We start from the raw sequence: 25833 nt of genomic DNA on the forward strand, positions 1-25833 counted from the left end.
ATGGGGAAAATTCTAAGTGTATATTGCTGGTTCACTGCGTCAAGAGACTTTCTAATCCATCCATATATTTCAAAAATAGTATTGGCTGTCTTGAGAGGAAGTATCTAATATGTGAGCTCCAAGCAGGACCTGTACAGCAGGAGATAAGCCAGAGGGGAAGGTCTGTTTTGAACAGTGAATTAGTTTCTGCTTTAATAAAACCAAATGCCTGCAAGGGATTGAGTTTGGTTTCCACGTTAAGTGTGGAGACAGTAGTTTTGTTTACTCTCTGCCAAATCTTTCTCTCTCTTTCTCTCTCTCTCTCTCATCCCTGAGGAGCCACGTGAGTACTCAGAAGTTGGTAATGTAACTCTGAAACATATGCTGCCTGCCCCCACTTCCATGAGGGTTGCTCTTGCTGAGATGAAACTTGTGCCACTGTTGCCATTTGTAATGGCTCCCAGATGCGTGCCCCTAATGCACTGCTTCTGTACTCTTCAGTGGTGATTTTAAAAGATCACTGTCACAGTCTTCACACTTAGCAAGATGTTTACATGCAGATCTAAGAATGAGCAGGGTGTTTCAATTACTGGTTCCAACTCTTTCCAACCTTCAAACCTCCTCATTTTTGGCAGTCTCTAGAAAAATGAATGCAACAGCCTGTTCTGTGTGATCTATACACAGCAGATGGTGACTGTAGGATGAATATAACAATTGAGAAACACTTCACTGGTATTTGCCTAAGTTTTAAAATTGAAATCTCAGGAGGATACCTTTTACTCTATTAAAAATATAGGACGAAATAATGGCTTATGTCCAGATACATCGGTATGCCAAAAAATTATATTTCAGGTGATTACAATAGCAGTCCTTTCCCTTACAAGATACTGCCAGATACTCAAAACTGAGCACACAGGAATAAGGAGAGATCAGTATTTGAAGTATTTGATTATATTCTTACTCATAAATCCATGGTTCTCTAATAAACACTTTCTTTCACATCTTTCCCATGCCACCCCATAGAGGGAGAGACTGCTTTCTGGGTGACAGCAGAACTAGTTGGACTGCATAGGGAGACCCAGAGAAGTGCAAGGGTGGGCCTTGGTTCAGGCTGCTCTAATTTTAGCTCTTTCAGAGGTTCTAGTAACAGATATCAGTCAATAATAACATTTATTTTGATGTTAATATTATTAATAAACATTGCCTGTGATATAGTGAACTTGCATTACTTTTTTACAGTAAACACTAAGGGAATGTGTGGGAGAGTTTTCTATTACAGATACCTCTAGTATGTCATATATGGAAGACAAAATTAATGCAACATTTGTGTGAGACAGTAATCTGTGAGCAAACTTCAAGGACTTAAAAGTTAACTTTGTTTGGAGCAAAAACTAACAATGAGAATGTTTTCTTTTTAAAGTTTATCTGAGTTTTTAAGTCATAGTAAGGCATAGCACTAGATAACTCATAGAGACTATTCCTTCAGATTTATACATATTTCCGGTTTCAGAAAAGCTATGAGCATTTAAGAATTTTTCTTTGCATTGTAATACTGATACTCTCTGACTCCTGAGACTGCAGAGATATGCCAAAAATAAAAGTTGGATTAAAAAAAAACAAGTGTCTAGGATTTGGGAGAGGAAGGTTTTTATCTGAGGCATTTTACCTGTCAATGTGAACTTATTTGTAATTTACTACTCTTGGAAAATTCAAGAGAAAAAGTATTCTCAGTACAAACCCTGACAATTTCAGTTTTGTTCTAGAATTATGTCTACCTCTATATGTTTTGTGCCAGTGATAATTATGGTATCAGTCTTCTAAATTGCAAAGAAACGTGCCTCCTTAAAAAAATCTCTTTTTAGACCTACAGAATAAGAGAGTTACATAGGTGTAAGACCTAAGACAGTCAAATTAATTAGCATTTCACCTCTGCTGATTGAATAACTTGATGGTAGGTGGTGTAGCCGAGATGTAAATGACCTCATTAGTATGGTCATAAAAATTCAATAAAATGATATATTATCAGAGTTGGTTACTAGTTTTAAAAAGTAAAGAAGTACTTTTAGTTAGCTCATGAGTTAACTCATGAGCTCACTCCCAACTCAGCATGAGTTGGGAGTAGAGGCACATAGTAGAATATTTGCTTCCACATGTGTAGCAGGAGTCCTTAAAGTTGATGGAAATATTGTAATAATTAGACATTACTGTTACTCTGCCGTAGTACTGTTAGGTTCTGATAGGTGGTTGTAAGTTTTTTTTTACCAAAAAACATTCTGAAAGTTTTTTCTGAAAGTCTTGGAAGCACTGGAATATGGGCAGTGCTGGTCACTGACTTTTCCTGATCAGTTCTGAGTGAGCTGATACCTCCACATTTCACTGATGTAACCTTTATCATGTTTGTAGTTTCATGCCAGAGGGATCTCTCTAACAGCACCACATCAAATTTTTAATCCAGGACAATATGCCCATGGTGAAAATATCAGTTTCAATGTCTAATAGGGTAAATTAAATGCTATTAGAATAAATTTCTGGAAGTAATTGTGTTGTTTCAGTTGCTGACTTCATTATGAATATGCAGAAATCATCAGTTCTCACAAAGCCTTTCAAAATCTGTTCTAATCTATTGGAATTATGAATTTATGGCACTATTGAAACTTAATATAGCACTTGAAAAAAAATCAGTGAGACCAGCAGAAAGTAATTGCAGCTGTTTGTTGTAGCATTACGTGGGTAGATACAATTAGCTCAGGAACTAATCTTTGTAGTTCTGTATACATTCAAAGTCCAGGGATAATAGTGCGCTTCTTTGGTAAATAAGAGAGTGACAAAGATTTGCTTAAATACTTAACCTGACTGACATTCACAATGACCTCTGTGGGTAAGATTTAGTCTAGATGTGAGAGAAATAATTGAAAAAGATGAGTTTTGCTAATTGTCTACCTGATATATCAGAAGCTGCTTGGAAACTGAAAGTATCCTAAATTTTACATCTTGACTTCCCTGAAAGGACTGGTTACAAATGGTGATTGACACTATTCTGAGGCTGATTTTGGGCAAGTATCTCTGTGTCATGACATGCTGGAAGAATTGCATATTGCCTTTCCATGAGACATAACTGACTCTCTGAAAATGCAGTAGTAGCTGACAGCTCTCTTGACTTCATTATCTAAGAGCAGTAAATGTCTAACTTAGAAATGTTGCACTTTCTAGTGCTTTTATTGAGTGATACTGACCTTAAGTATTTTGTTCTGGCATTGTGAATGTGACAGTCTGTGAAGAAGATAGAACATTCTGAAGAAAAGAGAAATGTCTCTTTTTGAGAGATACAGCCTGGATTTACTGACGTGTCAGTCATACGAAATAGTCCTATTGAACAAGGACTGTAAGTACATCTATTGATGCAATTCAGACTATGTTTTCCATCATTGGCACCTCATAAATTACACGTATCTGCACAGCAAAGTGACCTATAAGAATGATGAATAGGAGCTGTATCGAAACCTGTCAGTTGCTGAGTCATGCTTTCCAAAAATGTTGTTGACAAAGTAGATGTAAATGATTTTCCTGTAAAATCCTCTGAAGATTAATTTGGTCCTTTGTTATATTAATGCACTGGCAGATATCTCCTTCCAGATTGGCTGTGGTAACGGCAAAGATTAACCTACTGTTCCATTTTTTTAGTAATGCTCTCTAACATGATTCAGCTTTGATAAGCCAGGTTACTGTACCTGGTGACTTAGGTGAGCTGATCACTGAATGCACCAGCCTTCAGTACAGAGATAATTTCTTCATCTCACACTGCTGGATCTGAAAACGAAATCTGCCTGTGGTCTCGGGAGGATGGAGAATTATTGAGCTTCAGTCTACATGGCCTTGATTTCAAATGCAAAGCAATATTAAGATATAAGCACAGTTATTACTTCCTCAGTTGTGGGAAACTGGGTTATTAATTTGACATTGAGTCAGTCTGTATCCGCTTATCAGGTATGTTTTTTATAATTATCTTACTATAGCATTTCTCTTGTAATTCAACTCGTCTTTGCTACAACTTCTTCTATATATCTATGCCAAACCAGAAACATTATACGGATGGACAAAATTGGTGTGCATGGAAGTCCAAATATATGCATATTATTTAGTTCATTAGCTTTTCCTATATGTGTTACAAATTATTGTAATATCACTTTGGTGTGGGTTTCTCAATTTGCCTGATTTCTTTTGGTGGAGCTGAGGGCATCATAGATAGCTTCAGTCACAGAATATAATGCTTTTGAAGTCCCCTCCTTTCCTTCAATTTCAAAAAGATGCTTTTAGCAATCGTCTGCTGCAGAACATTGTTTTCCCGTTTTGTTTGCTTGGTATAATGTCTAGTCCTTATTGAGAGGTTAGCAGTGTAGTATTTTTCAGTCGATGAGCTTAGAATTATTGTAATAATTTATGAACTAATCGTCTCTGTATTCTGTTTTAGGGCATTATTACTTAGGCGCTAATGCGCATTTCTGCTAAAAGAAGTTCAGTTCAGTGCAATTTTTGTATGTAAATTTATATGTAAATTTACACCTGAAACTCATGGCACTGTTAGCCTCTGATATTAAATGTCCTGTGCACATTTCCTTCTTCTAGTTAGTTTCTTGTACTGTAATAGTGATAAAAATGGATTCCTTACTAGAAAGTTTTACAAATATATAATTTGCTTACGGTTTTTACTCCTAGTTTTCAAGTAGTTCAATTTGCTGTTCTCATAAAGACTTAATTGTTAATGAACAGTTGGTGCCTTGTTGCAAGCTGATATTTTCTAAGGCAAAATATGCCAGGTAAAATGGGAAAATACAGCATCAAGATAATAGCAATGCTGTGATTCTCTGTTGTCATAACCCTACATGGAAAGGAGACGGTTATCTTGGCAATTAGTTTACATCATTGGGGGAGGGGGGAGAAAGGGCTTGTACAGTGAGGGAGGTGGTTCACTTCACAAAGATCTGCTCTGTTAACTTACGAGTGGCTAGGAAGCTGTAAGGACTCACGCCCTCAAGACATAGGAGGTTAGGACTTCCATGCGTCTGAATGGTCAATGCGAGAAAGGCCCACCTGAGTGTGAACATGTGGGTCTGAATTAGAAGTGTTTGTGGAGAAAAGTGGTGAGGTGAGGTGAGATGCGTGTTGGAGGCACATTGCATCAAGCAGTTCAAGAGACAGCTCTGATTTCTAAAACTAATTTGACCAAACTGGGATGAACTATGTTCAGCATGGCCCTGAAACTCTGTCATCAACTCTGCTGATCAATTCACTTGAGCCTCTTTTGTTCCAAGAAACAGAAATGGCTAATGAGGATATAACAGGAGACTCTAGCTTAACTCCTACTACTGACATATAGGCACACCGATGGTGACACTGAAAGCTCTGATCATTCTGAGCCTATGGAAGATAGAAGGCCAAGATCTATTTTTTCAAGAATATTGCTGCCATTGCAAGTTCAGTCTTTTTTTGCTTGTCATCAGGTGCTGCACACAGAAAGAAGACACTTGTTACTTGTCAGTCTAGAAGAATAATTATTTGGACAAGGTCCTACAAAGGGAAGAATATCTGCTGCATTTTCTCACCAGGCCTACCAGAATATCTTTCTTACCACTTAAATGACTTGAAAATTTGCTTCTATAGCAATAGCCTGGCAAACTCAGGAGCAAGTACAAATGCTTTCTCCTCAAGGTCCATGGACTAGAAAAGCTGCAAACAAATGTGGAGTGAATGTCATCTCCTTAATGAAACCGGATTTTAACTGAAAACTATTGTGCTAAAGCATTAAGAAGTGTAGTTAGTCTCCTAGAAACTTTGGCAAGATAGTGCTTTTATTGACACCTGATGATGGTTAGAACAGGATTATTACTGAAGTTTGAATACAGAGAGGTGTTATGCATGGTAATTTTAGAATGTGTCCATCTTCCTGTAAGCTGCCTTGTCAAAGTTAGAGGAGGATTAGTTGATAGTTCAGTGCAGTGTATACATTAATAAAATGTAAAATTACATATTATAGACTTAAATCTTTTAGGTCCAGTTGCTAAAAGAAGAATGTAGAGAATGGGATGATGAGAAAATCTTTAGTGTAAAATATGTAAGGAAAATATTTCAGCAAACAGATATGATATCACAAAAGATAAATTGATGATGGTGAGCAACTTTTGAAGCAAAATCTTGATAACAGAGTATTACACCTATACATAGGCTCAGGCTATTTGTGTAGAATAAAGTGTAAGCCATCAATTGTTTTTTCAAGTTCCATAGAGAATAATGTTATCTCATATTTAAATTTTGGGTTATTTTATTTTATCTTATGTTAGACTGTTTTAAATGACCTGCACTGGATGAGAAGTGGGTCACAGCAAGTTCTAAAGGAATAAAAACATGACATACTGCACCAGAGTGGCTCCCTCTTGGGTATAGGCAGTCTTGATACAAGAAGCAGTTTGAGGAATGAGATTAATTCTCTTCTTTTTTCAACTTTTACATTTTTCCTCTTTCAAAATATTTGTAAAAAACACAACACTGAAATGTGGATCTAAATTAATGACTATAAATGTATTTGGAACTTGCCTATGATGTTAGTCCTTTGCATTCTTTCTGATAAAATGGTAGTTTCATGAAAAATAACACTCTTAGCAATTGCACGGGTGTTTTGCTATTTATCCTAGTACTATCCCTCCCTAATGATCCGTTAAGGCCTAGAAAGGTACAATATGTATACATTCTGTTGATTAATATACATGTGCTGTTATTACCAACCATGGAGTAGCAGATCTTTGAAATGTTCACAGCAATTCAAGGGAAATTTCCCGGGAAATTCCAGGGAAACACATATGAAACGCGGAATCAAACTCTATAACTCATTAAAGGGTTATAAAGCAGGTATGTTTATTAAAGCGCTGGGTGCAAGGGGGATCTCCCCTCCAAACTTGCACACCGGACCACAAAGTAAGCATCCATTTATTATGCAAAATATGCATATTCATTAATATGGGCTGGGTTATTACTATTAGTTCTGGGAATAGGTGTGACTATGGTAATTATTTCCAGGAGCTCATTATCATAAGTCTCCTCCTTCTGGCGCTTGCGCACTGTTATCTGGTGGTCATCTATGGGGGTCTTCAGGATGAAGGCTTGTAGTCTTCTTCACTGTGTACTCTCCATCTTTGTCCTAGAAAGCTGAGTTGGCTGAGCTTCTAAACCGCAAGACCAGTTCTAACCCGTTTGTGTACCAGCAGTTCCTCTTATCTATGCATTTTCTCTTGTTAGCAGAACTTCGGGCCTGTTATGTGTCCCTGCCTTCTCATCCCAAGATGTTTTTAACTCTTGGCTTGTTTTCCCGTATCACATAATCCTAGGCATTCATTTTGTTACTGGCAAGAGAACACTGTTTTACGTGAAGCTAATGTTTGCAATGTAAAATCTTCTTTGTGTTCAAGGTTACAAAGGTTTCTTTGATAGTTGCTGCTTTTTTCCTAAATAAGCAGTCCAATATTTCCTTTTTACTGTAAAAGTATTTCTTCAATCAGCATGTAGATGTTTTACTATAAAATTGTTATGAAGCCTTTAGCAATAAAAAGGTAGATAGATTTAGAAATTTGCTTACACCATTAAAAGCTATTAATCTGAGTTTTAAAATATTTTATGGCAAATTTAAATCCCATCTTACTGATGCAAGGCATTCGAATGATTTAAAATGTTGGTGTAATCTTGCCATCTGTAGAACATTAAATACGTTTTATGTGTGTTCCAGTAGTTATTTTCTATATATAGAAATTTACCAAATCATAGGCAGGCTCAAAGCAGAATGAGGCAACTGTGTGTAGGGTTGTAAAGTATTTCATGTTCAGTTTTTAGTGTATTATTAATTTTAATAGATATTGTATCTTTTTCTTCTTTCATATTGCAATTTGAATTATTTACTTTTTACAAAAGTATATGGCAAAATTTTGTTGTGAGAACCAAATCACCATATTTTAAAAATAAACCCCTACATTTTGAAATAAACTGCTTGGTTAGAGCAAAAGAAAGAGACCAAAATAGGGATAGAGATAAATATAGATACAGAGAAGAAAATAAATGTATTTGGTTTTGGATTTTGCATATTTTTTATAGACGAACATATATGAATAGAACATATGTATTTTAATCTGCAGGTATGCATCCTGAATTGTGATGGTGGACTTCCTTCATTAATATATTCCTTCCTGTCTAAAGTGTTTAGTTTCATAAAATGTATTGATATTTACGCAGGGTACATAGGACGGATTTACACTATTTTTAGCCTTACAACGAAGAAGGGGGTCACTGGAACACTGCTGAAATATAGAGGTGTTTCAAGGGCTGCTCAACAATTCACTGTAGCAACTGTGCAGAGTAAGCTGTCTCTGCCCAATTCCTGCTCATCGTAAAGGTGTTCCACGTGTAAAGTATGCATATTTATCTAATCAGGCCATAGTTTGACTCCCTTTTATTATAGTAACTGGAACTTCATATGCACGTTTAATAGTAGCCATGTTTTCCAGATGGTCAAGAAAAGATGGTCCCTGCCTGAAGTGTTCATAGACTTTAAACAGAAGGATATGGAGACCGCTAGTAAAGGAAATGGCAAAAAGGAATGAGAGAGGGAGTTTATTGTGGTGGTGGTGTTTTAATGTTAAGTATTATGATGAACCTTAAAATTTTAGAGGAATAGAGCCTGCAGAATTCAGACTGAATCATTTCCCAGCTTGCAAAGTGGACATTTTCAACTGTCTGTTCTTGGCTGGTGGGGGATGGCTTGGAGGGTTTACCTGGTGGGGATTACAGTAGATCTGCCTGTAAGGTGCATTTTGGCAAGCCTCAGCCATATCTTGGAAGGTGAAGTAGCTTGTTAGAATGCAGACTTGGCAGGAAGACTTGAACTTTTCCTTATTTATGGAATTAAAGAGTTTACAATTTGAAGATTGGCTGAAACGTCTCTTGCTGCAACTTCTCTTTTTTGGGTTAGTTCACACATGAAACAAAGGTGCAGACTGTGTTTGCATAAGTATAAATCATGAGTAAGCATGTTAACACTTGTTTGAGAAAGATCTGTTATATGTAATGGCTCATAATTCAATTTGTGTTCTTTTTCTAGGATACTACTGAAATTCATATTCCCATCACTAATCCTGCAGATAAAATTATTCAGCTGAGTGTGGTGCTGGAGAATCAGTCACTTTGTGGAGAAAAGGCTTTCACTCTTAGGCCCAAACAAACATTTTTGTATCAACTAAAGTTTTCTCCAGCTGTTGTTGGCACTTCAGATGAAAGGTAAGTTGCAAAGTTTTGATACTTGTGGTTGTGGCTCTTGTACTAATAAGTTAACAACTTTCATTGAAACCTTGGTCACTTGATGTAGATATCACCCTAAAAAAAACTCACAGAAGGTAATAAATGAAATTAAAAAATTGCCAACTTTAAATATATTGTATCCCAAACAGCAGGTTTCCTCTGAGGGGAAAAACCTGACGACAGGCAGTAGAATAACCCCTAGTTATTCTAGTTCACTAGAATTAAGTGAACAATGTTTTAGAAATCTACTTAATATTAGAATTCCTCTCTGAAAACTTCATATGAATTGTTAGTTTTGTAAATTTGTAGGTTCTGTAAAGAGAATAATATGATTTCAGTTTTCCTCTGAGAAGGAACGAAACTATAACAACATAACTAAAACCAGGTGAAGAATCCTTTAACAGTCTTCATATAAATCCGTTTAGCTTCAGAATCTTCCATTAATTAACAATGATCTACTAAATGAATATGAAAATTAAAAATTTTTCATTACATTGGAAAACCCAACGAAATCATGCAGGTATGATAATTAGCAATACAAAGACAGATGACGTCTTGGTCTTAGCTAAACCGGTTCAGCACGTAACTGGAGAGTGGAGAATTGCAAAGCTTATTTTCCTGGAATTTGATTAGCAAAGAATTGTTTAATTGAAGGGCTGGTTGAAAAACAGTTCCCTGTTTTTCAATGATATCGATTCACTGGCAAAAATACAGGGATGGGGACGAGGGTGGGATGGTGGTTTATGAGACAGATGACCTGTGTTCAGAGACCAAATATTTACAAAGCCAAAATCCATGTATTTCAACGTTTTGTTCAATTTGCTTGTATTGATTTTTCCAAAGACCAGAATAATGGCAGGTATCATTGTGCAATACCACTTTTGAGCAATACCGTTTTATAGAAATGAGTACTGTTACCACTCTAGTAAATATTTTTTTTCTGTGGGAATTTGTAGAAATTATGCATTCTGAAGCTGTGAATGAGAATAGACCTCATTTTTTCATACTGGATAATATTTCTGATATTTTTCAAACGCAGAATTTCCAAATAATAAAATAAACATTTGTTTTAACTGGCAAAAGTTTGGGCTCAGCTAATTGGTAGTCTGGGACTATATGCAAGGATGACATAAAGCACGCCTGTACATACTCAATACAATTATGCAGTACTGTGCTAGAAAGCTGTCTAATAGCTGCTTTAAATTGCAATAGCTTCCAAGGACTGCAATTACAGCTGGACAGGGGTACTTCCACATTACATCCACACTATTATCTTTCTTTCTGAAGCCATGCTTTGTTTCCTTTGCTATGATAGCAGCTGGGAAGAAGTGTTATAAAAGTGTTTGTGGCAGGTGTACCTTTTCAAACGGGTGATTCTTTCCTAAGCTGTTTTATGCTTACTTTAAAGGCTCTGTTGGCAGGGGATAGTCTGGAACCATAAAGTCATGGAACAGACATAGCTGTCTATCATTTAGGACAAGAACTAGTCCTTAGTGGGTCATGGGTTTGCACAGTGCATTTCATGTAAGTTGTTATATGCTTACAGTGCATTGGTTTAATGTTATTATGTCTCTGCTACTCAAAAAAGCAAGAAATAGAAAAAGAAATCTGCAATAGGAATGTGTTAGAACATCTGTCACAGAAATATACAGCTGTACATATCTCACCTAGAAGCAAGCAGTTTTCAGTCACGATGACATTTGATTGTATATCAAAACAATATATAGAATATTCCTTTGAAGCATATCTCTTTGTCACGCTCATATAAATGTATCTATATCTATTCCTCAGTTTTCATCACTACATTTGAAAAGATTTTCCTTTTGAAAATCAGTGAATACTATTTCTATTCCTTTGTCCTTTGAGTTCAGAATGTCTAGAAAGGAAATATTGTGACATTGAAATGAAATTAAAGCTTGCTCTTGTAAGTTAGCGGTTGAAATGCTTTTAAGTTGTATTTTTTGAAAAAAAAAAAAAAAAAAACTAAAAAAAAACCAACAAAAAAAATTTTATTCTAAAAAGTTAAGAAAGATGAAGAAGAGATTTTGTTGCATCAGGAATTGTAAATATTATTAGTTTTAGTACCTGAATTCAAATACCAACAAGAAGTATTATGGGAAAACTGGAAGCTCATTAAAGAAGTCACTGTGTTGAACTCATTAGGTTTTTCCTGAATTTTAATCTGTGCATTTTTAATTTTCTACAAAAAATCTGTGTCATATTAAGCTTATGTATCTGTTTTTAGTGTCATATTCCTGTCAGATATGGTTGGAGAGTTTTGGTATGCACTGAAGTTGATTGTAGAGAAACCATTGCCGACTAGTCTACCTGAAATAAAATGTGAGCTTGGAAAGTAAGTATGTAGTTCACAGCGCTGAACTTGGTCGCTGGTTTGAAGTATGGAAAATATATGAAGAGTTTGCATTAAAAAGCCAGAATAGTGCTGTATATGTACTATATTAGTTTGCAGATAATTTTCATAGATATATGTGTAAAGTAAAATTCTCCTAGCAGAAAAACAATTGAAATGGAATTGTAGCCTATATGTAGATTTCCTCTGAAGTTTTTATATAGAAATCACTCTGAAAATACTGCAGAATGTAATCATAAAGATCCATAATAGAGAGTTCTGTGGGTTTGTTTTATTTTCTGTTTCTTTTCTCTTTCTGAACTAGGAATATATCTGACAGTCCTGCTTTACAAATGCTTGTATACCAGTTGTCAATTTCTTTTAACCTCAAGAAATTGCAAAGTAATACAACTTCTATCCTGCAGATCCTGGGGTTAGACATGGTTGGAACACTGCAAGTGTTAAGAAAATGAGCTACTTAGAGCAGACAGAGATATGAACCCAATTCTCATCATCCTTCAATAAAATTTAATCTTGCATTTCAATAGCATAATTTTCAGTTCTGACTTGCAAGAGAGAAATCAAAATATTTAGGATAAGACTTTCAAGAATCCCAGAATTTCAGTAGTACTCTTCTACCTATTATCTCTGGTTAGTAGTAGGTTCTGTGGACACACTGCTCTTCTGAATGCTAAATTCCACTTATCTTTGACTAAATCTATAATTAATATACATTACAGACTGAGAAAAAAATGTTAGAGAGTACAACAATGAAATTTTACCTGATTAAATTTTAGTGAGCAAATATATTCTGCTGTTCATATATGATGCACAGACCAGAGTTAACTGGCAAAGCCTTTGTTACTAAGTTTTTCTAAGAAAATCTGTAGGGCTGCTCATTTCCTCGTTTTTACTTTGAAGTTCTGGGCTGACTGGAGTAAAAAACGTAATTTTTCTCTACTACATAGGCTGACACTGTCAGGAGTTAGAAATAACTTAAAACCTTTCATTCAGACCCTCTGGTGTTTGTAATTTTCTCTAGCATGCACTACCTGTGAACTACCTGCACAAGTGCTCTGGCTGAGAATGGCAAGTCATCCTTTCCTACTGCAAAGAGAATGCATGTTGAAAAGGATTAGCTCCATTAATTACAACACTTGCCTGTCAAAACTATAACATCAAATTCATTGAATTCCATGTTTTATTTTTTCAAATGAGATTTCTTTTCATTTTACAAGTAGATGCATGTTGTAATTCCTATGCATATGTAAATGAACTCATCTACATCTGCCGTGGGCAGATAGTGGTGAAAGAACAATGAAGTACTATTTAGTTTAATTACTAGCAACAGCAGCAACAACAATAATGTATAACAGAAAACTAACAGTAGTCTCTTTAGTATATCTTTTTATATATATATTATAAAACAGTATAACAAAACTGACAAACTTCTTCCTTTTCTGTTTGCATTATCTGCCATATTCTTGGTTTCATAAAGTCTCCTGCTTTTTGTACAGTTATTTCCTTCAACATTTTTTTTTCCTAGAAATTTATTTCTATTGTATCATCAGCATAATATCATCTTCTTGAAGTGCAAAGTTTTGGACAGTGGCAATCAATGATGGCATTGAGGTTACAGTTAAATTACTGAGAATTTCTATACCTGCTGAAAAGATGAGGTAGTCTGAGTAAAGTGGCTGCATTAATGTATGCTGAATATGTAAAGGCAATGCAGGTAGACATTTATGTGTTGTCTGTTTAAGAAAGGTATCAGTTTGTTTTGTTTTGAATGGGTGTGCTTCCTTGCTCTGTTCCAGAGACGTGGACTGTAAATGTCATAAAATGTTTAAAGCATTTCTGGTTGGTGAAGCTTTGTCGTTCTTTAAGAGACTAACTTCCATTCTACCACCTTTTCCTTGAATTCAGAAGAAGCATTATCATATGTGATATCCTTGATATCCTTCTAAGGATAATGTTTTTCATTATGTGCTCACTGCGTTCTTTTTGCTATCAATCTGAAAAGTTTAAGAATGTGTGTCCTTGAAGCATCACTTGGAACTGGATTAGGAGCCAAGAACCCGTTGATACACTTAGAATAAATTTCTATCCAATTCTTGAAAGAGAAAAGAACAAATTCTAACAGTTCATCTTTTAATCCTTCTTCAGATACCCTAACATTCTGTGTTTATCTTGGTCAGATCTGCTTTTCATTTCTGTCGAGGTAAATTTAACACATCCTTTAGCATATGCCTCTAAGCAAGGCAACCTTCTTGATATTCTCCATCTTCATTTATCCATCCTGTTATGGGCTCCACAGTGGAGTCATTGAAGATGAGTCGGTTGAATGATGTTCACAGTGCTCTTGAATTTACTGTCATATGCAACATTTTTTTCACAGTAGTCAATCTGTGTGGGGTGGCAAAGGTTCTTAATGGATTTTGATCACTTGAAGAACCTCTTACAGTTGAATAGTTGCTTACTGAAATTTCAGGTATTCCAACATAGTTTTCCCTTTTACCAAGTATTATGTCTGAAAGAGACCAGACAAAAAAGTAAAGGCTAGAGATGGTAAATATGAAAAATGGGAATTATCAAGTGAATCTGAAGTTCTTGTGTGAAAGTTTCCTGGTATTTCTCTACTCGCTGCTGTTGAGACCTCAGTGATACAATGCTTTGACAGTGTTAGTCAAAAACAAGCTTGCCACTCAGCTGCTGGGGATTTATATCACTGCATATGTTGGAAGGAGCCTACCTGCATACAAGTTTTAGGGCCTGAAGTTACAGTTGTAAAGCTTGACTGAAACACCTTCTCTTCTGAATGTTACTTTTTATATTTGCTTTTTCCTTTCTGATTTAGCTATGATTAACTGACTAATTTTTTCCAGAGGATAAATATGTGGAGCAGTCTGGCAGTTGACCTGCCACAGCTTTGACTAGAGGGAATATCCATTAAGTAGATAAATTATAGCAAAACCAATATATATATATCTCATTTTTCAAACTTTTCTTATTTACTGTTTTCACTGGTTCACCTTGAATTTCTTTTCTGTGTCCCTTGCTGCTATAACAAGAATGTGATTTATGGTCATATATCTTTGTTAAAGGCAAATAATACATTATTTTGATCAGAATAGAGGAATTTTTGGGAATCTTGAGAACTCTTTTGAAAATTGTGCTTCCTATTGAACATATCTTGTGTTTGTTTATTCTTTAATTAGAAAATAAAGGACAGTCTGTGAAATAGAGTGCCAGCTGATTTAATGCATAACATCTTTCTTCTGGGACAGCCACAATACTCATTAAACTATATAATCTACATGCGTAACATAATGATTACCATTATGCTATAATGAACATTGCAACAATTGTACAAAATGAAACAGATTTTGAGTCCATGCAGACGAAGAAAGACAAGGGAGGCAGACAGAATCTCCATTGAAATGACTAGTGTGGAACACTAAGTTTGTTTTGAGATCTCAAGGTTATAAGATGATCAAGAAGAATGATTGCCTAGTGGTACTAAATCAAAAGGTGTTGGCAGCATCAGTTAATTACAAGCTTTTTCTGTAAACCATTGCTTAGACAAAAAGGAGTTACAAATATGATTTATCTGATTACCAACTTCTGTCCAGTGCTTTTCCTGAGGCAGACTATGAGTCCATGGATAGACTACTGAATAATAAGACATTTGCTCTGGAAGAAGGGTCAGGTAACTTGGGAGGTCTATAGGGACATTGCCAGGTCATGTAGGGAGAAGATTAGAAGGGCCAAAGCTCAATTAGAGCTTGATTTGGCTGCTGCGGTCAAAGATAACAAAAAAAGCTTCTACAAATACATCAACAGCAAAAGAAGGGTCAAGGAGAGCCTCCACCACTTGCTGAATGAGGAGGGTAGTGTAGTGTCAGGGGATGAGGAAAAGGCAGAGGTGCTCAATGCCTTCTTTGCCTCAGTCTTGAATGTCAAGACCGGTTGTCCTCAGGAGACTCGGCCCCCAGAGCCTGAAGTCAGGTGTGGGGGGCTGTGTGAACCCCCCATAATCCAGGAGGAGACAGTTAGTGACCTGCTGTGCCAGTTGGACACCCACAAGGCTATGGGCCCGGATGGGATTCACCCCAGAGTAATGAAGGAACAGGCAAATGAACTTGCCAAACCACTCTCGATTATCTACCAGCAGTCCTGGTTAACTGGAGAAGTTCCAGCTGACTGGAAATTAGCAAATGTAACGCCCATCTACAAGAAGGGTCGGAAGGACGATCCAGGGAACTATAGGCCTGTCAGCCTGACCTCTGTTAAAGAAAATTGGCAGAGTCCGGGTCTCTAGGTTTTCTGGTTTTATTAAACAACTCAGAGTTGGACCACCACCGCAGTGAATGGTACCTGACTCAAATTCACTATCGGTTTATATAGAAACTAATAATCAATTACATCATAAACATTTCATAAGCTTCTGTTAATAATCCACTAACTATTTCAATTCCTCTTTCTTCCTTCGCCAAGAGTCCACAAAAGTCCATTCTTTTCCATTGGTTAGCTGATCTTTATGTTCTGGTTCTGCTCCGACTCCGGTCGACACCCCGTCCTCTTTCTTGCTGTGATCGGCGTCCTTAATGTTCTTGCCGTGATCAGCGTCCCGTCCTGATCCAGGTTGACCAGAGTCCGGTTCCCACTGCCAGTGTCTCCTAAACATTCAACCTTAAAAACAACTAAAGTTATATTTAAAACCTTATCTATACTAATTTTTATTTCTAAGTGTCCTATATTTCTTTTAAGGTAAAGAAAAGGTTAACCATACATCCCCTTTACTAAAACCATCACAAGGTAATACTTCTAGGCCTGCTCCTGCTTAGCTACTCATTAAGCTTTGATTGATGATTTGTTCAGTCATAGGTCAGGATTACACAAGGAGCTTTGAGAACAATATTCATGGATTGTGAAAGCCCACCTGTGTTTATTCAGATAGACTTATATTAATTATTCTGTTCTTCATTCTATTTCACCCCTATTGATCCCTGTCTCCCTAACTCATAAGAACTTTTACATTAATTATGTGAAAATTTCTATAACACCTCGGTGCCAGGCAAGGTGATGGAACAGATCATCCTGAGTGCCATTACACGGCACATGCAGGCCAATCGGGGCATCGGGGCCAGCCAACATGGATTCATGAAAGGCAGGTCCTGCTTGACCAACCTGGTCTCCTTCTATGACAAAGTGACCCGCTTAATAGATGAGGGCAGGGCTGTGGATGTAGTGTATCTAGACTTCAGTAAGGCATTCGACACTGTCTCCCGCAGCATCATCCTAGACAAACTGGCTGCCCGGGGCTCGGATGGGTGGAATCTTCGATGGGTTAAAAACTGGCTGGATGGCCAAGCCCAGAGAGTGGTGGTGAATGGGGCAAAGTCCAGCTGGCGGCCGGTCACTAGCGGTGTTCCCCAGGGCTCAGTTCTGGGGCCGGTGCTGTTCAATATCTTTATAGATGATCTAGACGTAGGGATCGAATGCACTCTCAATAAATTTGCAGATGACACCAAGCTGGGTGGGAGTGTCGATCTGCTGGAGGGTAGGAAGGCCCTACAGAGGGATTTGGACAGGTTAGATAGATGGGCCAAGACCAACAGCATGAGGTTCAACAAGAAGAAGTGCCGGGTCTTACACTTGGGCCACAACAACCCCATGCAGCTCTACAGGCTGGGGGAAGAGTGGTTAGAAAGCGGCCCGGCGGAAAGAGACCTGGGGGTGCTGATCGACAACCGGCTAAACATGAACCAGCAGTGTGCCCAGGTGGCCAAGAAGGCCAATGGCATCCTGGCCTCCATTAGGAATAGTGCAGCCAGCCGGTCTAGGGAAGTGATCGTCCCTCTCTACTCGGCACTGGTGAGGCCGCACCTTGAAAACTGTGTCCAGTTCTGGGCCCCGCACTTCAGGAAAGATGTTGAGGTGTTGGAGCGAGTCCAGAGGAGGGCGACCAAGCTGGTGAAGGCTCTGGAGGGTCTGACCTATGAGGAGCGGCTGAGGGAGCTGGGGTTGTTTAGCTTGAAGAAGAGGAGGCTCCGAGGTGACCTTATTGCAGTCTACAACTACCTGAAGGGAGGTTGTAGTGAAGTGGGAGTCAGCCTCTTCTCCCGGGCAACTAGCGGTAGAACAAGAGGACATAGCCTCAAGCTTTGCCAGGGGAGGTTCAGGTTGGACATTAGGAAGAATTTCTTTACAGAAAGGGTTATTAGACATTGGAATGGGCTGCCCAGGGAGGTGGTGGAGTCACCATCTCTGGATGTGTTTAAAAAAAGACTGGACATGGCACTTAGTGCCATGATCTAGTTGACAGGGTGGTGCAGGGGCAATGGTTGGACTCGATGATCCCAGAGGTCTCTTCCAACCTGGTTGATTCTGTGATTCTGTGATATACTTAAAATTTACTTTTTGGAACGAAATTTTTTTTTTGTTGGCCTTGGCACTCTGCATTATTTATTTGACTAAATGTTTTATTCCAAAGTTAGATCTACCGAAAGTAAGGAAAGAAAAGTGAGACATAAATCTGCAAATTAGGGCCTAGGAATAAATATGAAGCTGTGGTATTGGACACACTAGGATACATTTCTACATTCTACTATCTAAAAGTTAAGCATTAAGTTTAAGGCATTAAGTCTAGGCTTCTGCTGTAGACAATGAGAAGTGATTCCACATCTTAGTGATCTACATTAGGACCAATTCTCCCTGAAGATGTTTTTTCCCTTGTTAAGTATTGAGGGAGCTAGACAGTCCTTTTAACCAACTACTTAAACTAACTTCCTGGCAACTGTGGTACAGCAAGACAAATCCTGCCCTTATGAATGACCTGAATATTAGAATGGTTATTGCTCCTGGTTTTTATTGTTATTAATAATGTTAATTAATACTGTTAAATATATGTCCATACTAGAGGAAAAATACTAATGCAGTAAAACATAATTCTTATTTTAAAAGTACTCATTTTTCAAGAAAGAAAACAAGTGATGAATTATAAAATGCAATGGAAGAAGCTTTGTAATTATTAGTCATTGCATATATGTATTTTTTCCAGATGGGCTCGTCTATACATACCTCTCTTTAATCCTACACATGAGACTCTGGAGCTAGAAATTGTCAACAGCAATCCTAGCAATTTTTCAACTGAGACTGATCCAAAACACCCTGTAAGTAAGATTTCTGTGCTTTCACAAAAAAGATAGAAGAGAGACTTCTTTTCAAAACATATTGAATTGTGTATAGTATTGTGGGTTCAGAATACACAACATAGTCTCAAGTATTAGAAGCATTGTACATATGTATTCTAGAGATTTTATAGCTTAAGGACAAAAACAATTAAACTTGAAAAACAATGCAAGCTGAAGTATAGATGTTTTTTTCCCTGGAATGCTTTGTGGCATGGTTTTGAGAAGGACTGTAGTGTTGGTTGCAAATAACATTCAGGAGATACTAGAAGAAGTTGTAAACAAACCATCTGTATTAGAAGCTTCACAAGTTTCTAAGAATCAACAGGGTAACTAGGTAAATATTTAGATAAGTAGATAAAATGGTAATGTAAGAATATAGGAATATCTCATTGTCATGGCAGTTATAACCAACTTGCAGGGTTTATGAATAAGAATTTGACAGATCAACCACAAGGAAGCTTCAAGCAAATACCTGGAATCATTTTACTCTCCAAACTCACATTTACCCTGAGACTGATTTCTACTGAGAAAATCTTCATCCTGTTACTGTGCTGTAGGCTTCTTTTTCTTCCTCCATCATGGAAGACCTTCCATCTTGTTGCCTAACATTTTTGTCCTTTCAAGGACTGAGAATTGTACAGATGGGCTCAGCTTTCATATTTTCATTGAGATCAGCTAGAGTTCTAGATGGTCAGGATTCTGAAAAATATTTGTTATTGACCATTGATTAGCAGTTAATAGTACAGGTCCTATAAAGAACTCTTTGGATGTTATTAAAGATTAATGCTATTAAATATGTGTCCTTTTTATGATGGGGAGATGAGAAAAGGGAGGACAGATGCATGGAAACTCTGGTGCAAGGGGTTTGGGGAACCTCTTATTAGGATGTGAATATAGAGCCTTTGATGTGAAAAAAGAAAATGAAGAAACCTGTTATGGACAGCAAAGAAATGGCAACTGCACCTTTTCTAGACATGAGGAAGATGATATGGGGAAGACATACATCAGAGCTAGTTTATTTGTGCAAACTGTTATAAGGGTCAGAGGGAGAGGAATATTGTGATAAGATCCTAAAAGAAAGCTGAGAAGGCGGAAAATGGATTGTATGGGGAAAATAGAGGAATGCTATAAAGTCCTATAATGTGCATTTTTTGGGTTTCAGAAACTAAACAGCTGTCAGACTCAAATATGGCAGTACAAGGCCAAGTGTTCTTAAAAGGGGCTGTAAAAATAACAGCTGAAGGAGATCACACTTATTTACTGAACTGCCCTATATTTTGCATACATAGTATTACATTAAATTAAAAGTATAAAACGTGAAGTGTTCACTTAGTCTTTCTGTTATGTAATGCATACTAATACATGTTCATACATTACGTTAAAACTCAACAAGTGCTATTACTAATCATTTCATTAACTGGTATTTGAATAGGAGCTAACAAACATAATGGATGCAAACTATATTAATCATCCAGGAGTATTATACATGTTACGTTTAGGTCATTGGCACTGAAGTGGATTAGATTTAATTATAGTGACTTTTGGCTCCTGTAGATCGCATGTTAACCTTGTCCAGGTAATAACTTAAAAAAAAAGCCTTCTCCTTTCAGCTTTCCTAATTTATCACCAGAGATTCACATATCACCAATAACTACATTACATTGCTTAGGAAAAGACACATTCAACACTAACTGCAGTAATTTTCTTTCTTTTCCTTCTTTCTTTTCTTCTTAATAGAATACTCAGTCCTATATATAGTTTATGCATTGAATCCTGAAGTTTTCTTTGTGAATTACAGTAGTTCTTCCAGTTAAAGGATAGCTTTGGTGAATTTGCTATAAGAAACTACCTAATAATTATTTCATGTATCTGTCCCTTTTTGAACTTGTTTCTTCCATGTTTGGAGTGGTAATGTGATTTCCTTCACAGTTTTGATAACAAACGCAGGGGGTGATGTCTAATACCTACAGCTTCGCCTGAATATGTTGCATCCTTGGTTTAGTCCCTCCGTACAGCACTGCATTCAATTTCCAGAAGTTTACTGCTTGTTCTTATAAACTGTAACCTGTGTTTCAGGTATTACTTTATACTAACGCCTGTTTCAAAATCTTTGTGATGTGTGGAAGAAGATTCCCATTTTAATTATTCAAGTTTCTGCTTTCTTTAAAACAAATAACACTTTCTTGTCAGCAGAAAAATTCTGATTTGAGCCATCCTCAGATGAAATGCAACAATCAAGACCAAATTATTAAAACAATAGATTGAAGATGGGATTGTCCAATAAAGATAAATAGGTAATGTTTGAAGAGAATTAGTAGTCAGTTTAGAATTCTGCATATTCTAAATCAGTAATTTTAATATTTCATGTAATTATACATATTTGGTTTTATGTCATCTAAGATGTAGAACTATTGAAGATATTGGGCTGTCAGTCAGAAAATATCTCAAATGGATTTCATCAGTCACTGAGTTATGTAAGATAAACCAGACTGAACAGAGATATCAGAGAAAATTTTATCTTTCCTAGAGATTAATTGTCTAAAATGTTAACCAAAATTTTGACTAATATTTCAGACTTTAAATAAATTCAAATATCATATCTATCATACTTCCAGGTATGTGGAAGTTTGTTCCAGTTTCAGTTTGCAACAGAGGGCATTACTGAAATACCGCAAGGCATTATTTTCTATAGATCTGATTCAAGTACTGACATCATTAGTAATAGGTTTTCCTGAGGTCCAGTTGAATTACACTCAAGTATTCCTGAACTTGTGGGCACTTAATGAAGTCTAAATGAAATTCAAAGGCTTTACATCTCTTGTCAGCTTCATATAAATTAGAAGCAGCTCCATTTACTTCTTTGTAAACTGATGAAAATGAGAAAAGTATACGTATCTTGTTAGCAGCTTTGCAATTGTAGCCTAAAACAGCTTTAAATGGAATATACCATCTTGGTTTTCTTTCAAGAATTTGATATAAGTTTTCAAGGATTTCCTTTAATGTGATTTGGATTTTCATATCTCTTAATTTTTTTTAACAAGCTACACCTAAGTTTTGTTTCCCTTCTTGTCAACCTTAAACTGTATGGGTTAACTTAACATATTTTTAAATGCTGCCAAATTCTCTAAAAGTTGGAACAGAAGTGAACTCCCATAACTTTGCTGCAAAATTCCTAACTTGTTTTTTCATTAGCATGTTGGGCATTATGAGTTTCTGGAGGAACAGTCATTGGGACTGTGGTGGGTTAACCTTGGCTGGATGCCAGGTGCTCACCAAGCCACTCTATCACTCCCCTCCTGAGCAGAACAGAGGGGGAGAAAATAAGATGAAAAAAAACTTGTGGGTCAAGATAAATACAGTGTAATAAAGGAAAAACTGCATGCAGAAGCAAAGGAAAACAAAAGATTTATTCTCTACTTCCCATCAGCAGGCGATGTCCAGCCACTTCCCGGGAAGTGGGGCTTCACTACATGTAGCGGTTGCTCTGGAAGACAAACATAATAACGAATGCCTCCCCCTTCTTTCTTCTTTCTCTTAGCTGTTGTTGCTGAGCAGACGTCATATGGTATGGAATATCCCTTTGGTCAGTTTGGGTCAGCTGTCCTGGCTGTGTCCCCTCCCAAGATCTTGCCCACTCCCAGCCTGCTGATGGGAGGGGAATGTTGGAGAGACAGCCTTGCTCTGTGAGCACTGCTCAGCAGCCGCCAAAACACTGGTGTGTTAACACCTTTCTAGCTACCAATACAAAGCACAGCACTATGGGCACTGCTATGGAGAAAATTAACTCCATCTCAGCCAGACCCAATTCAGGGATATTGTGTTTTGCGTTTCTTTCCTAAACACAGCTTTCTTTAGTGGAGAAGGATTCATGTTCAGCATTTAACAGATGAAAGTTCTCAATCATCTGTAATGCTGTGTTCCCCAACTTACTTCTTTCCCTCTATATAAATACATGGACAGATTTCATGTGTATGTGTATTATATTTATACACACATATGTTTATGAGGTAACTTAAATGTACAAAAAACTCTTACAAATGGGATCATCTCTATTGCCAAAAAGAAACATGCTTTCACTTAAGTCTTCAGCTTGCTATTCTCCTGGCTTATAACTAGCTTAAACCTTTTTCATGAAGCTGTTTTCCCTCCTCATCGTCTATGAAACACAATTTTTATTGAGGAAAAATAACTTAATAAAGAAGGGCTGGAAGAGGAGTGCAGTCTCAAAGTCTCTGTGTGCAAGCTTTATTAGTTTGTTAATGATTGAGAGTATTGTTTTACGGAGTAGGGGATAAACTTTTAGATTTAATGAAAACTTTCCCTCCTTTGCTGGATTTAGAACAGGAATAATGCATGCGTAGTTCCTCCGTCTTCTTCAGACTCAGTTTCTGTATTTGAGCAGTTACGTCTGAGATCTTATGAAGAGCAATGATACCAGTTCCCTTTCACATGAGTATCTTGGAAGACACATTTATGTAAACAAAATGAAAGGCAGGGGATGGGTTAACTTCAGCATATTTTACTGAATGATTGTGGCAAAGTATGACCTTTAAGCATGTTGTTAGTGTTATTTCTCAATTCTAGTTTTTAAAGTGATTTATTCTTTGGTTTTCAGTAGAAAGCTCTCCTTTTTCACCCAGCTCTTTATTTCAAGACAAATTACTTTCTGGATACAGTAGAACATCATACTGTGTAATATAAAATGAATTTTTAAAAACAGATCTATAAGATAAAAAATAAAAATGTTTTCTGCATTCAGAGCAGGCAGTCTCCTGGATTTTCATAACTCCATGTTGATTATTTAGATTCATTATGGCAGTACGTTTTCTATGTAATGATAGTATGTCAAGTAATGTTTATTGAAAATGGAATTCCAGTCTGTTTTCATCTTTATGGGAGAGTTATTGCTCCAAATAATATAGATCTCTTAGTGAAATTACTAACATTTTAAAATTGTAGTTTTAATTTAATCATGGATTCTTATGCTGTGACAACCTGTCTTTACCTTGATTTTTCATTTCATTCAAATGTATTTGGGAGGCGGTAATCATTAAGGTTCTTTCTCCGTTTGTAAGTCTTCATTTGATAAATGGGACTGGCTGGTTTGGACAAAGTAGGTAGGAACTAGACTGCAAATGAAAGTAAAAAATCTCAAAAAAAGTCTATGGATACAGAGCATGCTCAGGAACTCACTGAGAAATGAGCTGTTCAGGCTCCTTTTAGATGATGAACAGCTAACTGAACTCTGGGCAGTGGGACAGATGGAGATGGAGGTGGCTTGTGGGAGGTGACTCTCCCTCAGGTCTGTTATTCTGGGTAATACAGAAGCCTTGCAAAGGTGGCAAGCGTGGGAAGGTGGCAGTTGACTGCTAGTGGCAAATGTGTCTTCAAGTTATCACTCACCTACGGGATGTATGAGATTGTGAAGTGTGGGTGATGCAGCCGTGCTGTGCTCCCCATATGGGAGGTGCAGGTACTGTAAGAGCCGAGTGGGAGTAGGCCCAGAGCAGCGAGCCGCATGCTCTATGTGTGAGACCCACCTACTTACTCTTTCAAAAAATATTTTTCTCATGCAGTGGAAACTGTAAAATTAAATTTGTAAAGTTTGAAAAAATACAATACCACCCCCCCAATAGACAAGACAGTTAATATCTTCAAACCAATAAACTGTTATGGCAATATTCTGATAAATTATTTTAAAATTTGCCCCTCAAAAGAGAAAAATAACATTTTAAATTTTGTGTGTTAGTTGACCACATCTGAGCTCTGTCCTCTCTTCTGCTCAATCTAGCTCTTGCTGCCATCAGTAGGAATATCCATTGTTGAAGGAACACCAGCTTTCTAGTCCATAATTGTACTGGTACCCTATAGACACACCCAGAGTATGACTGGCAGGACCAGGATGCCTGTGACCCCTGTGTGGGTCCAGCTCTGAGATGGCAGGGAAAACCATGGGGCAGCAAGGAAAAGTAACGTAAGCCTCATTAGGGGCCTCTGTGCTGGGCTGGGACAGGACACCTCTGTCCCTGCTTCACCCTCTGGGGCCTCCAGTTTGGCCTCAGCTCTTTGGCCATGACCAGTGGTCCCAGTGCCGCCGTGGACCCCCATCCCTGTCCCCATCACAGCTCTGCTTGCTGTCTCTGGGTGTGGTAATAGTAAATGGTAAAGTAGCCCCAAACAGGGCTACTGGTGGAGGTCCCCGCCTTGATGTGCCATAAGCTCAGGCCTTCCTCAGCCCTGAACCAAGCACCATATCAGAGCACAGGCAGTCAAACCCCTGGAGTCGGAAGAGGTTGCAGGGCTTCTTGATATAGTCAGGCATCTTGCAACCATTGAACGTAGCGAACAAAATGAATGTTTTAATAATTCCTGTTCACTGCCTGTTAGCGGCCTGTTCTTCCAGGGCTGAAATTTCCTTTATAAAAGGGCTTGTCAGTGCCAGCTGTTGTAGAGTGTTGTTTTGACCTTTATTAGTTGTAAATTATATTAATTTTATAAAATACAGCTTGAGTGTCCATAATTCCAATCAATTATCTTTTTTATCTTCTTACATGCAAACATCATTTAAACATGTACTACATTAAAAGCCTAGTACTATTTTTTAATTAAAAAAGAAGAAACGATAATTGTGTATTCAATGATTCTAGCTGATCATTCTCTCAGTGCAGTGGCATTTTTATTATTCATGATTCTGTTCTTTCACTGCTTATCTAGTTCTTGAAAACATTTATGACCCCATTGTAGTCAGCTACTTTGCTTTTCCCTGTGCAATTCAGACTCAAGTAGTATACTTCAGATGAAGTAGAAAACTAGGAACACAATTTACTATGCTAGTTTAGATAAAGGTAAGCAGAAGAGAGACAAAGCACTAGTTCATTAAAACCTACCATGTATTTCCCCAATAAGCCAGTTTGTGTCTTTGGAGGTCAGTGGGATAACCTTTTAGTGTCATCAATAATACGATCAGACACCAAA

The 25833-nt window shown here is 37.3% G+C and overlaps 1 protein-coding gene across 1 annotated transcript in view; it reads left to right on the forward strand.

Annotated features, from left to right (window-relative positions):
- CFAP47 (cilia and flagella associated protein 47) overlaps nucleotides 1-25833 on the forward strand; it is a 356696-nt gene that overhangs the window by 239651 nt on the left and 91212 nt on the right. Inside the window, exons 52-54 of the mRNA XM_068422067.1 lie at nucleotides 9116-9291; nucleotides 11558-11665; nucleotides 18726-18837. Coding sequence (XP_068278168.1) covers nucleotides 9116-9291; nucleotides 11558-11665; nucleotides 18726-18837 — 396 coding nt within the window. The remainder of the gene's footprint in view (nucleotides 1-9115; nucleotides 9292-11557; nucleotides 11666-18725; nucleotides 18838-25833) is intronic.

This window comes from Nyctibius grandis, chromosome 2 (genome assembly GCF_013368605.1).
Source record: "Nyctibius grandis isolate bNycGra1 chromosome 2, bNycGra1.pri, whole genome shotgun sequence".
Classification (NCBI taxonomy): Eukaryota; Metazoa; Chordata; class Aves; order Nyctibiiformes; family Nyctibiidae; genus Nyctibius; species Nyctibius grandis.